General features: G+C 39.8%; 2 protein-coding genes across 9 annotated transcripts in view; one reads left to right on the top strand and one right to left on the bottom strand.

Moving 5' to 3' along the window:
* The window catches only part of fam114a1 (family with sequence similarity 114 member A1), a 12549-nt gene extending 9797 nt beyond the window's left edge, over positions 1-2752 (top strand). For all 8 annotated transcript variants that reach the window (XM_083532872.1, XM_083532875.1, XM_083532871.1 and 5 more), the window contains exons 12-13: positions 38-91; positions 1437-2752. In XM_083532872.1, coding sequence (XP_083388998.1) covers positions 38-91; positions 1437-1601 — 219 coding nt within the window. In that variant the 3' untranslated portion in view covers positions 1602-2752. The remainder of the gene's footprint in view (positions 1-37; positions 92-1436) is intronic.
* A 4059-nt stretch (positions 2753-6811) lies between these two features.
* On the bottom strand, positions 6812-19902 carry LOC310721334 (uncharacterized protein). The gene is made up of 12 exons (XM_083532952.1): positions 19826-19902; positions 19156-19451; positions 15171-15395; positions 14729-15076; positions 11731-11844; positions 11566-11631; positions 11345-11389; positions 10147-10191; positions 8836-8919; positions 8656-8688; positions 8391-8459; positions 6812-7913 (listed from the first exon to the last, which is right to left on the bottom strand). Exons 2-12 carry the CDS (start codon positions 19238-19240, stop codon positions 7867-7869), a joined length of 1161 nt encoding a protein of 386 aa, XP_083389078.1. The 5' UTR covers positions 19241-19451; positions 19826-19902; the 3' UTR covers positions 6812-7866.
* Between the last annotated feature and the right edge of the window lie 2189 nt (positions 19903-22091).

A 22091-nucleotide genomic window follows, 5' to 3' on the forward strand; every position in this document is an offset into this window, starting at 1 on the left:
ACAGATTTTATATGTTCAGACCTTGTCTCTTTTTCAGAGTCAGAGAAAAGCAGAAGAGTTAAATCCTCTGGTGAACAGCGTGATGTTGGAGGTAATGACGTACATCAGCGTTGATCATTTTTGCTGAGATTTTCAGGACGAACACAAGGGGGCGGTGTTGGGTCGAAGTTAGGAGTTTAGTGAGCTAGGAGTTTTATCACATGATCAGAGTCTTTAGTCTTCAGTGTAAGTCCTTATGCATGTAAGGGTCTCTATAGTAAGTGTTTAATTAGTATTTTTTCAGGCAACTATTTATAATAAATCCTTCACATGCAAGGACTTTCAAAGAAGAAAGAAGAGAAGAAACAGAAAATTTTGCTCACAAATTATTGCTCACCTTTTTAAATAATAAAAGTATAGCGCAACTATTTATAATTATAAATAAATCACTCATTTTTTTTACCGACGCAAATATGTTTAAAAAACGATGCACCGCCGTACAAATGCCAACTTGCTTTTTTAAATCGAAGCATTACATCGTTTGCATTCATGCCGATTCACTGATGCATTTGTGAAGATTATCATCCCTAATACCTCCTGTTTATTATATTTAAAGCATCCAGGACAGACTTTTCCTTTCAATACATTCATGCAGGTTTTGTGGTTTGTGGGAAAAGTAAAAGGGTAATGAATGTTTTTATTGGAGTTAATGGAGTTGCAGTTCACTTCACAGGCAGCAGGGGGCAGAAAACTACAATCATCAATCATGTCATATTAAATCAAACAAATCGTTAAATGTACAAACTTTATTTTTTAGTGACAATAATAAATTTGCTATGAATCTTCAACTCTCCAAAGTTGTTCTTCACTGGTTGGAGATTGTCTTGTTCATCCCAGAGCAGTTTAATAGGATTTAGGTTTGGTGACTGAGCAGGTCGTTCCATGATAGATATCACTCCAGACCACTGTTTGTTCTCTAAATAACGCTTACAGAACTCGTCGCTTCTGCTCATCGTCTTGTTGTACGGTGAAATCGGTTCCAACGAGCCGCAGTACAGACGGACCTGCATGGTGTTAAAGTGTGGAATGGGAGTAGTGTTGGTTCAGGATTCCTTTCACTTTCCAGAATAAGTCTCCAACTTTCCCTGATCCGAAACAAACCAAAACCTTTAAGCTTCCATGTGTGAGTTTTGGGGTGAGGGAGTCTGATAACATCTGTTCTGTTCTTACACAAGTTCTTCTGTTAGAGACAAAAATATCAGGACTCATCCGTCCACAGAGCTTCTTCCACTCATTCACTGTCCAATTCCTGTTTGTTTTTGGAATACAAGGAACATACATTTGTCTCAAAAACCATAAAAGACTGTGTGTGTGTGTGTGTGTGTGTGTGTGTGTGTGTGTGTGTGTGTGTGTGTGTGTGTGTTTGTGTGTGTGTGTGTTTGTGTGTGTGTTTTTAGGGCAATAACAGCACAACCTACATCCACAATGCATTCCAGCTTCTCCTGCCAGTTCTGCAGGTCTCCCACATCCAGAGCAACAGAACCCTGGCAAGAACCGAAACGGATTCGGATCCAGACCCGGCTCCAGCTCCGTCAGATCGGCCCACTCAGCCTGAGTGTTGATCGTGTGAGAGTTTCCTTCCTACGACTGTCCGCAAAGCAAAGTGCAATACACCGCAAACACTCGATATATCAAAAAATACAATTTTTGTGATAAGTTATTTTAAAACACTTGTGCCAGTGAAGATTCGTGTAAGTAAAGACCAAAAGCGTTCCTGTCGCTATAGTAACCGTTTGCTCGGAGGTCTATAACCTATGACTGAAAACATTTTCAATTTGTTATTTAAAAACAGTAAAAAAGCGTGACGTACGATACCTCGAAACCATTTACGGAAAGAGTCTTCAGTGTCAGCGTTTTGACGAGTCAGCGGTTTTTCCGCCATGAGAAAGTCTTCAGTGTGTTTTTTCAATTTATTGAAACCTGCGTTTGAAACGATAAAACTTACACATGATGAATTTAATTGGTGACCAAACATCTGACGAGGGGTTTAAGGGTCTAGAGAGTTTCACGGCTAGCTTCAGCTTCATATGCTGTATACACAAAAGTATTCGGACACCTGACATTTCCACCCATTAACAGATCTTCCTCAATCTGTTCCACCAGTTTTTCGAGACACACACTTGTATAAGAATAAAACTTTCCCTTCATTTGAACTAGAAGACCCAAAACTGTTCCAGAATGACAATGCTATTAAGATATGCTTTCCATGGGTTGGATGATCTCCTGCTATAGAGCTCTGAAGCATCTCAGGAACGTCCTCACCCCACTCACATCAGCTACAGGCTTCTCTAACACCCATGTGAACGAGCACAAATCTCCACAAAAACTAGAGAAACATCTGCCCAGAGGAAGAGGGGATTACTGTAAGAGCAAATCGAATGCTCAGGTGTCCACAAACTTTTGGTCGTATTGTGTAGCTATGATTTTAAAAACGCATCAGTAAAGAACGCTTGAGTTTCACCTGCTTTTCACTGTACCTCAATTTCCGGTTTATTTCTGAGAACATGGTATAAAAAAAAAAATTAAAAAAAACGGGACTTGGATGTTGCGTCTCGAATAAATCCACTGAACCACACGTCTAATTGTATATGTAATGTGTGTGTGTGTGTGTGTGTGTGTGTGTGTGTGTGTGTTTAATGTGCACTACGTGGCTGTTGCTTTCCTGAGAACGATTTACACACTCAATAATAATAAAATAAAATTTTCAGACATGAAACACGACTGGTCTTTTTTCACGACGTTATAAAGATGTCGACAAATCGATCGTTCTACTTTTACATTAGAAACAATCAAATAAAATGTTAAACGTTTACACCGTTCCAATTGTAACAAAAAAACCCAAGAAGAAATGGTTTTGAGAAGAACTTGGTTATTAGAAGGTATAATAATAAATCAGAAGAAGGACATTTGTGTGGTCACTCTAACAGAAGGGAAGTGTCTCTCACTGGTCAAGATGTTCGACTTCTGATCAGAAGGTCATGAGTTAAAATCCCAGCACCACCACGTTTCCCCTCATGGGACCCCTGAGAAAGGCCCCTAACGCAACTGCTCAGTCTCAGTATGAATGAGACAAATGCAAGTCGCTCTGCAGAATTCCATCAATTCATCAACAGAGTTGCTCTTTTCATATTTAATATCTCATATTTCTTTCTCTCTCTCTCTCTCTCTCTCTCTCTCTCTCTCTCTCTCTCTCTCTCTCTCTCCCCTAATTAATATTAATGATCATTCTGTAAAAAAAAAAACATTTAACATGCTTCTACTTGTCTAATGGACATTAAGGTTAAGGGCCTTGCTCAAGGGCCCAACAGTAGCAGCTCAGCAACTCTTTTTTTGTTTGTTTTTTGTGACATCATAAAGATATTTCTGAATGTAAAAAGTTCTATAGTTACTTCTACAAACTCTAAACATGTGAATAATTGGTGAATAATAAATAATAAAAGTATGCACACGTTTGTTTCTTTAATACCATAAAAATGGCAGAAACAAATACAACTTTTTTATTTAATATTATTAATAAAGATTATTGATAAGGGATTTGCCCTGATCATTTTTTATGGGTCATTTTTATATTTATATTATTAATAATATTAGTTGTAATTATGAGGCAAAAACAGGTTTTAATAAATAAATAATTGGCATTTGACTGATTTTAAACCAGAAGTGTTTATTATATGAATATAATATTCGTATATCATTAATATACGAATAATATTAGCATAATATTAGCATACGAGTCTTATTTACTCAGTAAATTAAACATATGACAAATAAAACAGATGAAAAATGTAATGAATAAGAGGCAGCTAATGAATGCTAGCTACTGAGCATGCCTTAACCAAGTGACTAGCTAACGTTCTTGCTAGCACACTGAGGGCTTACGTGCACAGGCCTCTGTACTGCTTGGTCTTTCTAATAAGTTTAGGTGTGTTTCTGGGCTCTTTTTAGCAATGTGGTTCTGTTCCTACAAAATCAGAGGCACACAATTGTACAGGATGTTTTTGGAGCAAGAAATATTCCCTTAACTTGAACTAGGAGACCCAAACCATGTTCCAGCATGACAATACCCCTGTGAACAAAGCAGAGGAGGGAAGTAACAGAGTACAAATACTTCGTTACTGTACTTAAGTAGATTTTTCTGGTATCAATTTTTTTTTACTTCACTATTTATTTTTCAGACAACTTTTTACTTTTACTCATTACATTTTTACACAAATATCTGTACTTTTTACTTCTTACATTTTCAAAACCGACTCGTTACTTTAGTTTTAATCCATTGATTTGGTGAAATATCAAATTTTTATTTTCATTGCGCGCCGATTTTTTTAATCCGCTGGTCCTGACCCTCACTCACCACAGAAGGCAGTAAGAAGTTTGGGGTTAACGTGGATGAGACAGATGGAGTCAGTGATGAGAACATGACTGAGAACAGACACATTCCTGATCATCATCATCTTTTCTCTGCTTGTGTTCTATATGTGGATCTTCAGCCTGGACACATTCATTAGGTAACAACATTTTTAATTAGTTTTGTATTAATATATATATATATATTTGGCTGTCAAAATTAAAATTATTTTAAACAGCACGAAATTCTTTACTTAGATATAAAATAAATAAAATAACTTGAGATAAAAATATTTTTAATCAGTAAACTTTCTTTTTATTTCTGAGTCTCAAATCAAACACCAAAATCCACCATGATTCTCACAATTCTCACAAATATATATATATATATATATAAAAGCTTCCTGACTTGATTTGAAGAGGTGCACTTTCTCTGGTATCACCTCATTAACTGTCCGTGTGGAAACATAGCAAAGGCTCTAAATGATGTCCACACGTCTCTGCACTGATATAGCCTTTATATTTAATCACATGCTGTACATATGATACATGTTTCATGTATCTGTCTCTCTATTTGTTTCTCACTCTTTCTAAAGCCGTGTCTGTGTCTCTTTGTCTTTGTCTCTGTCTTTCCTGCTTATTTACACGTCTAACAAAGTTTTGAGTTTTGAAGTAATGCCATTAGTGATCTATAATGAAAGACTTCCCTGGTTCGATTCTTCTCTCTAGTTTCATATTAAACATTATAAGAAGTTTTTAAAAACAGAACAATAAAAGGTCATTAAAATTGGTTGCTGGTAAATCATGGTCTATCAGTGGTGCAGGTGTTGGAGATGTGGTTTTTGTACCTGAGTCACTTCTCATAGACTTCGAGTTACTGAGAGAATGTACAGGAAGGAGAAGTTTTGACCCTCTACCATCATGATCTAAGAGAAAACAGTGATCTCCTAACTATAGAAAAGCCAAGAGTCCAATAAGCAAAGGCTTGTTTGCCTCTCCTGTGTTGGTGTAATGGTCAGTGAAGTGGTCGCTGCTATCTGACTCACCCGGTTCAATTCCTACCCCTTAGCTATCCTTTAAATTGTTTAAAAAGTTTTTAAAAAGAACCAAAAAAGGTCCTACAAATCAGGTTCTTGCAGGAGATCCTGTGGCTCAATTGGAAGAGCTTTACCTCTGGGTTAAGAGGTTGCCGGTTCAAACCCCGGCCATGGCTCAAAGTTAAGAGTGTGGAAGGTTCGGGTGGCCGTAGTGAGGAAGGTGTCAGAAATGGCTGCGTGGAAGGTTGGATGTGGTTTCGGAGGGTGTATCCTGAAGCAGGGGGGACAATATCCGGGCATCTGCCCCCCCGGTGTCTGAGTAGCTGAAAACAGGGGGTTATGAAGCAAAAACCTTCAAAAAAGTATCGACTTTAGGTTTTTGGCAGAATTTTTCCCTATATATGCAAAACTATCACCCTTACTTTTTCTGAGGCTGTGAAGCAGCCAGTATTCACAGCCTTTGTTTAGGGTCAACTACCTCATTGCTCACCAGACACTACTTTCCACACAGCTTACCCAGTGTGGGGACAAGCCAGATTTGAACCAGCAACCTCTGAGCTCAGAGGCAAGGCTTTTATCACAAAGCCATCAAGTCCCACAACTCACCTTCTTTTTTTGGGGGGGTTTATCGTTTGTTTCAGTCTTCAAAGCAAGAAATTCAGACCAGACAGAAACACAGAATGCAGGATTCAAACCCTGGACCCCACCAACAGCGATATACCAGTCTTAACCCACTGGACCATCAGAGAAGACAAGCCAGGAACGGTGTTTAGAGCAGGTCTATCTACCTTTAAACCATCAACACAAGAATATAAAGCTAAAGAAAGATTTAGGAAACAGGAACAGACGTCGCAACTAGCAAGCAGAAAGCAGGATTCAAACCCTGATCCTCACCATCAGCGAGGCACCAGCCTTAACCCACTCAACCATGGAAGAGATCAGACTGGGAAGCATGTTTAGATGAGGCACAAGCCTTAAACCACTGAGCGACCACAAAAGTTTTTGGTGGAGTTATTTTTCATTAAAGACCAGGAAATCAATCCAACACAGAAAGGACAGAATTGAAATGTTTTCAGAGGGGACAAGGTCCAGAAGTTTTATTTACCAACACAGCAACCAGGAATCAAACTCTCAAACTCATCCTTGTGGGGATACTGACATTAACCCACTAGGCTATCACATCCATCCATCCATCCATCTATCTATGATGTGAGGTCCAGTTAACAGCTAAAACAGGTAGCAGTAATAACTACTTTTTACTTAAGTACATGTCTGAGCCAAAACTTCTTTACTTTCAATTAAGTAAAAAAGTTTAATCAGTACTTCAACTTTTACCCGTATTTGTACTTCTCCTTAAGTAAAGGATGTGTGTACTTTTGCCACCTCTGGAACAAAGCCAGCTCCATGAAGATCTGGTTTAAAGGGGTTGGAGTGAAAGATCTGCTGTAGAGCTCCAATGTCACTGAGCACCTTTGGGTTGAATTGTTCATCACCCCAGGCCTCCTTAGCTCACATATCTTCGTGTGTGTTTCTTTTAAGAAATGGATTCTTCACTACGCACCACAAGCATGAATTTCTGACCTTGATGGAAAGGTGAGTCTATTTCTGATCAGCTTCTCGGTTCCTCTGTGCTCATGTATATCTTGAGACTGAGGATCTTTGGCTTAATGTATAAAAGGTTAACTCGATCCCCTGTGTGTCATCGTGAGCTTTAGTTAGCATCATGATACTTGTTCTTTGGTCAGGAACGACGTGGAAAAGATGCCAGCATTTAAGATTCGAGTATTTCCATGTTTTTAATGAAATTCTGATTTGTGTTAGCAAATGACTAAAGTCAGGTATCGATGTAGGTGAGGTGCGGTGAGGAAGCTTCTGGGGTGCAGGCAGCATTCCAATTCATCCCAAACGCTGTTCAGAGCTTTATAACAGCAGATCTTCCACTTCTTCCAGCCTATGTGAAGCAGAACTTCATGGAAGATTTTATAGAAATGTCATGCTAGCACGTCCATAGATGTTCTATACATGTTTGTGCCTCTAAATTTGTGGTAAAATGTTGTGGAAGAACCACATATGGGTGGACAAGGTTGGTGGTCTCAATAGTTTTGTCCCTATAGGGTGAATATTCTACAAACTAACTTTGTGGGAACCGTTTTTTGAGAAGATGCAGCTGGAAAAAGGCGGGCCACACCGTGTACATAGTTCTCAGGTGTGTATATATATGAGATATAGTTCTCAGGTGTGTTTTAGCATAAAATGTGTCATCAGAAGTCAGTAATTTTCGGGGGTTTTTTTTGTTCTTTTCACTCCATTAACGTGGGTGTTTATAATAACGTATAAATCCAGTGTGAATCATCTCAAAGCCACAGCAAGCTCTACAGCTCAGCTTTCTTTAGACTTGGAGTTATTTTGGACGTCTTTAAATATCCTTTCCTCCTGGGCTTTTTGACTAATGGCAGCTTTCCAGCGACGGATGGCTACGATGATGCAGCAACGCTAGAAAGACAAGAAAAAGTGGTGCCGTTAGACAGAGAGTGTGATATTTCTCTGTAGATCTAATAGCAGATTTTGTTCCGTACTGTGTGTAAACATAGATAAATAAAATACTTTCTCGTAAACAGAGCGAGTCTCAAAACTTTTTGATTCCACCTCATACAGTAAAAAGGTATTTTTGAGGTCCACATGTGACAAAAGGAGAATTGACGCTCTCTGAATCCTGACAGGATACTGACACACTTTATACTGTATTTTACTCAAATTTGGCACCAGTTTGTAAATTATCATATACTTTTGTTTATTTATGAGTTTTTTTCCTACTTAAGTCCATTTCTGTTTACAGTATATCCAAAATATGTAATCTTATTGAGTTTGAATATTTTATGTGCTTTGAATTATTACAATAATTTTTATTGTGTATTTTATTTTAAAAGTTTATAATTAGGTACAAATCTGTTCATAAAAAAGGTTACCAACCATTTCCTGCTATCACAACAGACCTCACATCTTCATCGTATTCTTCTTCGTTTTCTCGCAGTGAACCATCTGAGGTATGACACAGACACACAGACACACAGACACACACACACACACACACACACACACACACACACACACATGTGGCACCAAATGTATACAAATTGCAAAAGAGTTATGAATAATGCGTTTGTATTCAAGCCACACTCTCTAGTCTGAGGACGAGACGTGTGATGTGTGTAAATGAAGGGATTTCATGCTGTACCCGTCACAGAGAGCTCAGGAATTGGAGAGAGGTCTGGTGAAATAGAATCAGAACGGATGAAGGATGTTCAGGTTTCAGTGTAAGTTGGAAGATAAAGTATTTGAAAAAATTTTCTTCAAAGTGTCACAAGTAAATGTCACAGGCAAAAAAATCTCACACAAGCTTTTATATAAGTCTCACCTCTCCTGTACGATTCCCGAAAGGCCTGAAGGAACCTTTCTGTCGAAGCCAAAGAAACTCTTCTTTGTTGAGATGTTACATGAGCTGAAAATAAGAATATTTTAGTATGGGTTTAGCTGAATCTTGAAAACTGTGAACTGCAATCCAGGAAAGACTTCACCCATGACCCTGACTAAACCAGACCATGACCCTAAATAAACCAGATCAAGTCTCTGACTAACCCAGACCAAGACCCTGACTAACCTGGATTAAGGATCTGACTAACCCAGACAAAACTCAGGTTAACCCAGATCAAAGCTCTGCCAATGAGGCTCAAAACAATAATAATACTAATTTGATTTACACCAAGACTCTGACTTAGACCAAAACTGAGACAAACCCAGACCAAGGCTTTGACAAACCGAGAACAAAACTCTGACAAATTTGATAAAGTCTCTGACTAACCCAAATCAAGACTCTGACTAACTCAGACCAAGTCTCTGACTAACCCAGACCAAGTCTCTGACTATCCTAGACCAAGTTTTTGACTAACCCAGACCAAGTCTCTGCCTAACCCAGATCAAGACTCTGACTAAACCAGATCAAGTCTTTGCCTAACTCAGACCAAGTCTCTGACTAACCCAGATCAAGTCTCTGACTAACCCAAATCAAGACTCTGACTAACTCAGACCAAGTCTCTGACTAACCCAGACAAAGTCTCTGACTATCCCAGACCAAGTTTTTGACTAACCCAGACCAAGTCTCCGACTAACCCAGATCAAGACTCTCACTAACTCAGACCAAGTCTCTGACTAACCCAGATAAAGACCCTGAGTAACCCAGACCAAAACTCTGACTAATGAGGCTCGAACCAACTCTAAGACTAATTGGATTCACAGCAAGACTCTGACACACCACAACTAGGACAAACCCAGACCAATACTCAGACTAACCCAGATCAAGTCTCAGAATAAACCAGACAAGAGTAATGAGACTAAGATTCTGATTATAATACCAGAGTAAAACCTGATAATAAAACCCAGATTAAGATTTCACATCCGAGACTGTAAATTCCAAGTATTAAAATCAATTCTAGATTATAAATATTAGGATTGACATTATGTGTCCAGTCTAATCAGGGTTTTTGTTCAGAAACAGAAGCTTGGATTGACACCAGGCATTTATGGCTAATATCCATAGATCCCAAATATCAAAGGAAAGCCTTTTTTTTTTATCTCCACTTCAAAGCCGACATGAATTATTCGGACAAATCCCGGGGTGAAGTCATGCAGGGGAAGAGATTAGATCAGAAATCTGGCGTCTTTCTCCTACCTCGTGAGTAATCTGGCGGCGTCTTCTCCAAGAACAGTTCTCGATCTGCACACAGATGTGTGACGGAGACATTTTTAAAAGCTGTCAGTTTTGATAGAAACACAATGTTCACACTCGCAGTCCTGGAAAAAAAAAAACCTTTGTTCTCTAGAACTTGTCTTATGGAGAAGACTCAAACTTGTGTGTAATTCTTTTATGTGATCCTCAAAGTTCTGTGTATTTACTTATTTATAGGATTTTTCTTCTTTTAGTCCAGAGAGCAGTAAATGTCCACAGGGGATACAAGAAAGGATTGGCGCTTTTTTTAATTTATTTATTTTTTGTCTACAAAAACCTTTCAAAAGTCCAGGAGCAGCTTCTGGCCTTCGAATTTGCTCAGTCAGGACAAGAAGCTACCAGACTTGGTTTATGTTATAGGTTGCCAGGTTGTGAATTTCTAATGTAACCCTGTAACAATCACACAACGGCGTACAATCGTCTGGCGTACATACGATTCAACATAACTGTGTTTGAAATATAGCAAGTATGTTTCCCATTTGTGAGGAACACACTCAAGAGGGAACATCATTACCCAGGGTTGCCAGGTTTTATCCAACAGCACCCTATTAATACACTTTCTTCATTGGCTTGCATGCATTACATTTAAAAACTCTACAAAGCACCCCTTTATATCATAAGGGATTTTGTCTCACCCCTGACTGATCCCTCCATTCTCTACCACTCTTCCTCTGGTCATACCATCTCTCAAGGAGGGCCTGCCTCAAAATTCCTCTTTGTTCTGGTGGTGGAATAAACATCCACTGGATGGGGTTTTTAGTGATTTAGTCATTAGATTTTGGACCCCTATTTGAAAAGTGAGGTCACCATGGTACTCATGCACATCTAATACACAGACCATCTCACCCATTTGTGTACCTTCTGATAGCAAACAATTGTACAGAAGGTCTATATCTGTCCTGAGAGTCACATAGAATACAGATTAACATGGCAGAGGTAGAGCTGTAACTTCCTGCACACACAACAGGAAAAAAACCTCGGATTTTATTTAGGTGTGATGGGAAAGGAAATTGATTTGCTGCCTGTCTTGAATCAATTCGAAATTGGAGCTCACTGCATCGCAATGGAGTGAACTGTATCGCATGTAATGTATTGTTTCTTGGCTACGCATCGAGATGCGAATGGCATCGGCCTAACGTACCTTCTGTGATTATCGCTGATGCATTATCAGGCAAATCACCTAAAGCTGGAAAAAAAAGAGAGAATTATAGGAGTATTATTTTATTACTTCCTGTAATCTGATATCTAGATCACCTCTCTGCACAGCTGCTGAACAAGGTGTATATTTTACACCACAGGTAAATAAAACAGGTACAGAACATGGTACCACTCCAGTAACAATTACAACAACTGATGACTCACATTTAACTCTGCGTATGGAAAACGTGTTTGGATGATTGACAGGAACTCGATCCGGTATCACTTTTTCTAGACGTTTAGAAAGGTTGAGGTGGAGATTAGTTTCCTCTCTCAGCAGATCAACACTCAGTTTAGGCTTCATGTGTAGGCAGAGGGTAACAGACTTACTTTTGCAGCAGTGTCTGTTCTTAAAGACCTGATCCTTGACTCCCAGGAGGACCAACAAGACCACCATTAAGACCAGAACCAACCACACGATGGTACTGACACTCCAGCGCCTCTCTGAGGACACAGGGAGGGGATGAGAGACCATTAGCATAAATCTCATAATCGTTACGTTTCATTACATTCGCATGTGATTTGTGTGAATTGCAAATGTGTGGAGGTGCACTTTAAGATGATGACCTGGCATTTCATATGTGGAAAAGGTCAAAGTAATCAGAAGAAACTGTATGAAAAGATTTTTGTTTGAATATAGGAATTATTTAAAGAAATTATTGAATCATGTGGGGGATCACACAAAAATAAAATAGAAAATAAAAATAAATCTAAGTATATAGTAGAAAAATCACAGAGCAATGAATGAAAAACTAATAAAAAATCACAATTGAAAATAAAAACACAAGACACTTTTTGGACATAAGACACTATATAAGCAAAAGTTTGTGGACACCTAAGCGTACGATCGGTATGTGCTTATTTTTTAGCATCTCATTCCACATTCCACATTCCATTTGCTGTTATAATAAACATCACTCTTCTGGAAAGATGTTCCACTAGATCTTGTAAAAAATTGTGTGGAGATTTATTTAGCCATAAGGACGTTATTAAAGTCAGGTACTGATGTAAGTGTCGTGAGGACGTTCCTGGGGTGCAGTCAGCAGGAGAAATTTATCTCAAAGGTGTTCAGAGCTCTATAACAGGAGTTATCTTCTACATCTTCCAACCCATGTAAAGCAGACCTTTATAGAAATGGCTTTGTGCGTCGTCATGTCGGAACGGGTTCGAGTCTCCTAGTTCTAAGCGAAGGGAATATTTCACGCTCCAGCATTTAAAGATGTTAGCATTTTCTGCCTCCACAGTTTGTGGAAGAAGAGAAATCAGGTGTCCCCATACTTTTAGCTATATTTTTAATCCTGGATCCACGTGAACTTTCTCTCCCCCGGATGACTCCGAGCTACATGAAGCGATTTGTGGCCGACTCTCAGCAGATAGAGGGACGTACGGTATTGAGGTTATAAATTTGGCAGCAGCAGAGGTGAAATATGAAGCCGGTGCCATCGCCGTCGCTGCCAGAATCGATAGACGGAATGAAAAAAAAAATAGACCTCGGATAACCTTTCGACTGGAATGTATAAGGAGCGATGAGGACAGAGGGGAAAGGAGGGAGAGTGAGAGAAGACAGAAAGAGGTAAATTGATATTGAATATGTGGGCCGATGTCTCATGGGAGCCGAGATCAGGGATTTTATAAACCTCAGCACGGAGACTTTGGAGTCATGGTTCAGTGCAGAAAATAAACGGGTACGAAGAAAAAAACAAGGGTCGCGTCGGACTGCTTTTCTGTCTTATATATATATATATATATATTTGGGGTGTAATGGTAAGTTATTCTTTAGTACAAGGCTTTCGAATCAGTACACGTGAACTAAAAGCAGATCGCTAATCAAACATAGTTACAATCTGAGGAACATATTAAGTGGGCAGACTTTTTAATTATCTTAATTATTATTTTTGATTTTTTAATAATCATTATTATTCTTCAGAATACACAACAGGGGTATAAAAAAGAAACTAGAGTGAGCGCAGTGTCACTGTGGCTACTCACTCCGTACTGGAAATACGATTTGTTTTGCGCATGCATAAAAACGCTAAAGAATCTAATGCTAGCGCTATGGAGCCTTCAGTGTTTTATGTCCAGCTTTCTGGCAAATCCTGGCAATTCCACATATCGAGGGAGTGAATGAATGAAGGAAGTAAGGAATGAACACATTTGTTAAAATCTGCTGAAATAAGTAGAGCAGTAAAGTAGATCATATCTTTTGAAAATTAAATATTAAAATGTAACACACACACACACACACACACACACACACACCTGTATTACCCAAATGTTGTCTAACAATCTATTAAATTAGAGTTTTTTTCCATTTATTGAATTTTATTTCATTAATTTAAAAAGTGTATTGCATTAATGAGATTTCTTTATTTTATTTTTATATTAAATATATATAATATTTATATATATATATATATAATATTTATATATATATATATATATATATATATATATATATATATATATATATATATATATATATATATATAATATATCTAAAATATTCTAAAATATTATTTTAGATTTTATTCAACTGAGCAGGAATTTTTATTTAAAATAGTTAAAAAAAAATCTAAACTCATTAGTGACACCGAACTCAACGCATAAAGACTAAATGTTCTTCAAAGTAATTGTGGCGGTTTAAATGACCGGAACAAAATAAATCATCAGAACACCGAACAGAACTTTTGCTATGTTTCCACACGGACAGTTTTAATTGCTGGACGTGCGCGTCATGTCGGATTTTGGTGCTCGGTTTGAGACTTGACGCATCGGTAAAACAAACGTTTAGTGATTAAAAAAAATAATAATTACGGGTGGAGTTTTTATTTTTTTTATATCCGAGTAATAAAGGAAAAGACGTGAATAAATGTGTGTTGCGTTGAAGGTCTAAGTTTCTTCACAGAAATGTATTAAGTGGTGAACCGCAAGTTTGTTTAGTCTCCCCCTCAAACTTTCAACACAGTATCACTGTTTATCTGGTATAATTATTAAACGTGAAAACATACACAACAATGCCAGGGGTATAACAAAGAAACTAAAAACTAACAAAGAATTGAGATCCCTCGTGTGTACTGCAGGAGGCGCTATTAAAATCTCATGACAGTGCAGGGTAACATATGGAATGCAGGTGGTATATAAACGGAGGGTGACCCGAAAGCTATGCGATGCTTGATATGAATTAGCAGAGGTTCAGCCAGCTACCCCGGACGCAACATGCATGGTGTTGCATGCTTGCTTGTTTTTGTGGAAGCCAGCTGAACCTCATCTTATCTCTACATGAAGTATCTAGAGCTCGGGAAAACATCTCGAGTTGATCAAACATCACCTGTTTCCGAAGACATCGTCTGAAAGTCCTCAAGGTAAAAAAGGCAACGACTTCTGTTGGACTGGTGCGTGTGATTAGTACTGAGAGAACGTTTTCTTCCCTCATCACTCGGACCTGCTGAGAAGACAGCAGGTTTGGAAGCGTTTGATCGATGAGAGCTTTGCATTTCACTCGAAGAGCCTTTGTTCTGCCATGTGCTGCTGTTCAGACAGCAGCAGGCGATCAGCGTGATGTTGTGTTTCGTCTCCATGTGAAGTCCGCTCTTGTTCAAATGTCCATTTATGCTCACGTTCTGCAGAAAAGGAGGAGCGGTGATCTGTAGTGTAACCATCACGTCCATGTCAGTTTCTGGAAATAAAACACACCAGCGAATTTAACATGCGTGGTTATTTAAGTCTTTATGGAGGCCCTGCTGGACCAGGATGAACCAAATGCAGCTCACCTGAGACTGAGGCGTTGGTCCACAGACTCTGCAGGTCTGCATGAGTCTCGCACACAAAGTACTGGTTTACAGCACCGTCCTGATTGGTTGTGATTTTTGCCTCACACTGGGGCAGAGGGACACCTGGAGAGCCATTCTTGTAGATCTGTTGTAGGTCATAATGGCCCCACCCACTTTTAGGGTCACAAGGGTCAAAAGGTGCACAATTAAACTGGATCTGTAAGACTTTAGAGAGAACAAGAGAGAAACTGTTGACTGGAATGCTAGTTTAAGTGTTAGCATGTTGACTGGAACGCTAGTTTGAGGGTTAGCCTGTTGACTGGAACGCTAGTTTGAGGGTGAGCCTGTAGACTGGAATGCTAGTTTAAGGGTGAGCCTGTTGACTGGAATGCTAGTTTGAGGGTTAGGCTGTTGACTGGAATGCTAGTTTGAGGGTTAGCCTGTTGACTGGAACGCTAGTTTGAGGGTTAGCCTGTTGACTGGAATGCTAGTTTGAGGGTGAGCCTGTTGACTGGAACGCTAGTTTAAGGGTGAGCCTGTTGACTGGAATGCTAGTTTGAGGGTTAGGCTGTTGACTGGAACGCTAGTTTGAGGGTTAGCCTGTTGACTGGAATGCTAGTTTGAGGGTGAGCCTGTTGACTGGAACGCTAGTTTAAGGGTGAGCCTGTTGACTGGAATGCTAGTTTGAGGGTTAGGCTGTTGACTGGAACGCTAGTTTGAGGGTTAGCCTGTTGACTGGAACGCTAGTTTGAGGGTTAGCCTGTTGACTGGAATGCTAGTTTGAGGGTTAGCCTGTTGACTGGAATGCTAGTTTAAGGGTTAGCCTGTTGACTGGAATGCTAGTTTGAGAGTTAGCCCGTTTAGTTGGATAGAGCAAACGAGCCTCTGCTAGTTTGAATGTTTAAAAGTTGTTTGAGAGAACACGCTGAGAGAACAGTTAAATAACTACATGTTGTTTTTGTTTTGGTGTCTGTGAACTATAATTTTCCTGTCATGACAGCAGCAGCATCTCAGCCCTTGAGATCCTGTTCTTGTCTCAGGAAGGTTGTGAATTCAAACCCCATGACTGCCACAGGGCCACTTTTGGATTTGGGACTGGATTGTGAATCGCTTTGGAAAGTCACCTTGGATATAAAAAAAAAATAAAAAGCTTCCTTTAAAAGCTCTAACAAGATGATTTTATTGATCTGCCTCAGGGTCAGATGTGGAAGTCACTTCCTTTTACTTTTACACACACACACACACACACACACACACACACACACACACACACACACACACACACACACACACACACTTGCAAGTAGGAAAGTAGGAATGCTTCCAAAAAAAAGATTATTTGTTATCAATAAACAAAATTAAAAGTAAATAAACAGAAGAGAAATCCAAATCGACCCCAATATGTGGTGTGAGGACCACTCTGCCACGTCTTCTTGCTTGTTTGTGGAAGGTTGTTCCAAACATCTTGTAGAAGTAAACACAAATCCTCTATGGATCTAGGCTCCTCGAATACTCATATAATCCCAGATTCACTCTGTGATGTTGGGGGTCAAACTACCTTGTTCTTCTTTACACTGAAGAAAGCTCTAATTGCCGTTGGTTGTATGTTTGTGGCTGTCGGTTGTGTAAACACTGACTCCGCTACAGGACGTGTGCACATAGCTCTGTTTCAACGTGACACGCAACTTGGAACAAACTTTTTCACAACCCTATTCACGTAAGATGCATTTTGCCATCATTCTGACCTGAGGGACGCAAGTTCCGGGATCCGATCCGCTTTTGTACAATTATATTTACAATATTTGCCAGATGATTTGATCCAAAGTGACTTACATTGATCTCATTCATATAACTGAGCAGCTATGGGGTTAAGGGCCTTGCTCAGGGGCCCAGGAGTGGTATCTTGGTGTTTCTGGGATTTAACTCATGACCGTCAGACCCAAAGTCCAATACCCTAAGCCAGCAGTCCTCAACCTTTTTTTGCGCCACGGACCCGTTTAATGTCAGACAATATTTTCACGGACTTTTAAGGTGTGGCGGATAAATACAACAAAATAAAATGATACGACCATAAAAACTATTGGAACATAAAAACTATATGGTGAGAATCATTCATGAATATTTCATTCATTTTCTCCCGCTCATCTGTAATTCGGGTCGCGGGGGCAGCAGTCTAAGCAGTTCGACATCTGCCCAATCCTCACAGCACCGTCCCTTACGGTCCCTCCTGCAGGTGGTGAGCCCACGGGAAGGCGGCCCTACGTCACTCCGACGTCACGGACCTTGATATTTCCCTCGTAAGGGACCCCCGGAGCATAGAGGGTTAAGGGCCTTACTCAAGGGCCCAAGAGTGGCAGCTTGGCGATACCGGGGCTCGAACCCCCGACCTTCCGATTGGCAACCCAGCGCCCTAGCCGCTGGAGCCACCACTCCCCCAAAACTATATGGTATTTTCTAAATAATAAAGGTGAATCCACTGTGGTGTTTTTTGTTCATTTTACTCGCTTGGGGGTTTGAATTTAGCGGTAATGTATTATGTGTTAGCGGCCGGAGCTTCTTTAAGAAGGTAACGGATGGAGATAAGTCATGTGACTAAGGCATCATGACACGCATCAAGAGTGAGTCATAGACAGATGTGGTGGAGGGAATCTGGTCACCAATTGACCCACCGACCGGTGCCGGTCCGCGGCCTGGGGGTTGGGGACCACTGATCTAAGCCACATCATCCCTGTTCAATCCGGCAAAACAATGTCTACAGTTACAATTCTCAAGTTTGATTGGTCGTTTTGTGGTTTTCAGTGGCGGATGAAGTCCACAAACCACGTACTTGAGTTAAAGTAGATCCACTCAGTAAAATGTGACTCCAGTAAAAATAAAAGTGCACTTTCACTTTTCAGTAAAATTAGTTTTTTGCCTTCAAACTTACTTAAGTAACAAAGTAGTGATTTATTATAACTATAATGTTCCTATTATCATTTTTATCACAAGATTCTTTACTTAATCACCTCAGTTTATGTGAAAAGACTCAAATGTGACTCTCAGCACACTGATCTATTAATAGAATAATATTAATGACTCAAACACTGATTGATAATTTTTTTAAGATATTATGAGCCCAAAACCTTCTTTTTAGCTACTTAAAAAAAAAAAGATCATACAAACTAGGTCACGTGTGTTGTGTTGAGTTCGAGTCGGGAGTTTCTTCTATTGTTTATTCCTCTCTAAATGTTCTGCTTTCTGTTGAACTGATGCTGGTAACTGGATGTTGGTGAGTGAGTAGATGCCAACAAACGCTAATCAAAACAAGACAAACAAACACTAACTGCTGCTTTATTATTGCATTCATTCTAATTCATCCTGAAGGTCTTTAATAGACTTATAGCAGGAGATCTTCCACTCCATCCCATGGAATGCATGTCTTCATGGGGCTGGCTTTGTGCACAGGTGCATTGTCATGCTGGAACAGGTTTGGTTCTCCTAGTGGTCTTCAAGTGAACCACGTACAGGTACGTCGGAGGTCGTAGCTTAGGGGTTACGACATCGGCAACAAAGGTCATGAGTTCAAATCCCAGCCACACCAAGCTGGGCCCCTGAGCAAGGCCCCTAACCACATAACTGCTCAGGTGTATGAATGGCATACATATTAAGTCGATCTGGATAAGGGCTTCTGCCAAATGCCATAAATGTGAAAGTAAATATAGTGCAGGTGGAACAAAGTTGAAAAATGAGGCCTAGTTTATAAACCTCATAACAACGGCATCCTATAATGAACGTAGATATTTAATTAATTATTTTCAGCCAATCAGAACAGAGTCATTTTTACAAACATGGTGGAATAGCTAGCATCAAAATTAATAATTAGGAGATTCTATCATTTTAAACTTAAACGTGAATTATTTTGCACACTGCTGGATTATTCAGTCTACCCACACACATACACACACACACACACACACACACACACATACACACTGTGACAGCTCACCTTCTGGTGGAAAGAACTCTGGTAGGCACACAATGAAGGCGAGGATGATGAGTACGGCGAGTTTGACGACGGTCGCTTTCGTCATGGGCACGGCGTGATGCCTGACAGCTTATACACACACTCACACATTGCCCCCGAACCCAAGCAAATTTCCTGTTAGCGAACGTGAAGTGTTAAAATATTAGTAATAAGCACCGACTTCGTACATCCTTCCTCTTGCGGCTCATAAACACGTGTCAGAGTTTGAGCAAACAACACAGGCGTCTTGGTGCTCACTCGACTTCCTGTCTTTCTTCCTGTTAGAGTGAAAGATGCAGTAAGAGTAAGAAAGTGTTGCAGCAGTTTTGTGAATTGACGAAGCTACGAGAGTCTACTGAAGTTTGTGGCCATATGTTTATGTAACGTGCTCTAGTTGAGGATGAAGGGAAAACGCGTGGGGTACCACTAGACCAACACACAAACACACACACACACACACACACACACACACACACACACACACACACACACCACACACATCACACACACACACACACACACACACACACACACACACACACACACACACACACACACTACCAGAGAGATCAGACTCGATATTGCTTAGTCTCAAACTTATAATAAATATTCTAATAAAACACTCTATTGTGCAGTCAACATTCTTACTTACTTTCTTCTTTAATCTTCGGGTATTTTCTTTCTTTCTTTCTTTCTTTCTTTCTTTCTTTCTTTCTTTCTTTCTTTCTTTCTTTCTTTCTTTCTTTCTTTCTTTCTTTCCATTCCAGCTACCTATACATCCCACTCTAACCTACCTATTCCAGATATCTACTCACCCCACTCTAACTTACCCATTCTAGATTTCTACTCATCCCACCCTAAACTACCCATTCCAGATATCTACTTATCCCACCATAACCTACCCATTCCAGATATCTACTCGTTCCACTCTAACCTACCCATTCCAGATATCTACTTATCCCACCATAACCTACCCATTCCAGATATCTACTCGTCCCACTCTTACCTACCCATTCCAGATATCTATTCATCCCACCATAACCTACCCATTCCAGATATCTACTCATCCCACTCTTACCTACCCATTCCAGATATCTACTCATCCCACCATAACCTACCCATTCCAGATATCTACTCGTCCCACTCTTACCTACCCATTCCAGATATCTATTCATCCCACCATAACCTACCCATTCCAGATATCTACTCATCCCACTCTAACCTACCCATTCCAGATATCTACTCATCCCACTCTAACCTACCCATTCTAGATATCTACTCATCCCACCATAACCTACCCATTCCAGATATCTACTCATCCCACTCTAACCTACCCATTCCAGATATCTACTCATCCCACCATAACCTACCCATTCCAGATATCTACTCATCCATCCCTAAACTACCCATTCCAGATATCTACTCATCCCACTCTAACCTACCCAACAAGGTTGCCTATCTACTCATCCAACCATAACACCCCCCCCACCTACTCATCCCACCCTGGTCTGCTCATACCTCCTATCTGCTCATCCCCACCAATGGCAGAACCGTTCATATTCTTGCCATATGGGGGGATGATATGGGCCTTTATGAATTTCAAAAGCAGAAGTGAAGCTGAACACTTTCATCCTGGGTGGAATTTCTGGAGTGTATTTCTGGGCCAGAAAAAGTAAAATATGAATTATTCACTTAACTGCATCTCGAAGGTACAATACAACCAAAAAATTGCCAATATCGCATCTGATTATTTATAAGAACTGAATATAGAGCCTCATGTCACAGTATTTGTCTATTGCGTGACGTGTTTATGGAACACTACACTGAGGTCTGTAGTATTATGCTATAAATGGCTGTGTTTCAAACAAATTTTAACCATTTGCAATGGCTGTAACACTACACCAAAATACGACCATCATATACTTTATTTTAATAAAAACCATTTAATATATGGAATATCCTCCACCCATAGCTATGAGTATAAGGAGTTTATGAACCCACACCGGAGCCGTGTTATAGTAACTGTAAAATGTTTCGCTATAAAAGAACTTGAGTTGCAGACTGTTTCTTTCTCTCAGCTCAAACCGGCACACTCCCAATCCCCTCAGCAGCCGTGAAGTGCTCTCTGTGGGAAGCTGAAGGACGTTCCAGCTCGTTCCTGGTTATCGCTCTGGGCCTACAGAAACCCGCTGCGGTAAACGAGTGCCTGGAAAACGCCATGCTCTTATCATTAGCGTACAGAAGGTGATGGAGCTGCCCGGCTGTGGTTTTAGAGAGAACATCACATGCTCAGGATTTCTCATTCCATAAATCACTCCAGAGACTAGCACGAGACTGTACTCCATTCTATTTAGATGCAGAATTATATGTGCTACTGCGTGCCAGATGTAGCGATTTTGCTCATGTCAGTGATAATGTAATGCTTTGAAGGCACCTGAAAACAAAGCCATAACATAGCTATAAAACATGCATCAAATGTTTTGTTCATGAATATTTCATGCAACTGTGAATTGTTCTGAAATACATGACCTACATAAAAGCCCAGATCTGCAGAAATAACGTTTCCATTGTGGGCAGAGTGTTGAAGAATTCATTTTATTCAGCTCTCATTTGTAAATGAACGACAAAATCTTCCAACCCATGGAAAGCAGATCTTCATAGAGTTGGCTTTGTGCACAAATGTCATGCTGGATCTGGTTTGGGTTTCCTAGTTCAAGGGAGAATTGTATGTTTCTGCCGCACAGCTCATGAACGCTAAGAAAACAATGTCACTGTATTCATTAATGCTGATGATGATTTATGGCTTTGTATCCAGTATGAGGAACATCTCCATGCAAATGGGTTGCAGGTTCGACTTTTCACACTGGAGAATATTTTTGTGGTGTGCATTTATTAAGTAGGGAAGTTATAGCTCAATG

Source organism: Silurus aristotelis (assembly GCF_946808225.1).
Source record: "Silurus aristotelis genome assembly, chromosome: 27".
NCBI lineage: Eukaryota > Metazoa > Chordata > Actinopteri > Siluriformes > Siluridae > Silurus > Silurus aristotelis.

Excerpts from the sequence above, each read along its gene's own strand:
- LOC310721334 (XM_083532952.1), bottom strand. The coding sequence starts at position 19,240 with ATGACGAAAGCGACCGTCGTCAAACTCGCCGTACTCATCATCCTCGCC. Across the intron at positions 11,632-11,730 it reads GAACAGACACTGCTGCAAAA|AAAAAGTGATACCGGATCGA; the intron begins GTAAGTCTGTTA and ends CTAAACGTCTAG. Across the intron at positions 8,920-10,146 it reads GCCGCCAGATTACTCACGAG|CTCATGTAACATCTCAACAA; the intron begins GTAGGAGAAAGA and ends TCTTATTTTCAG.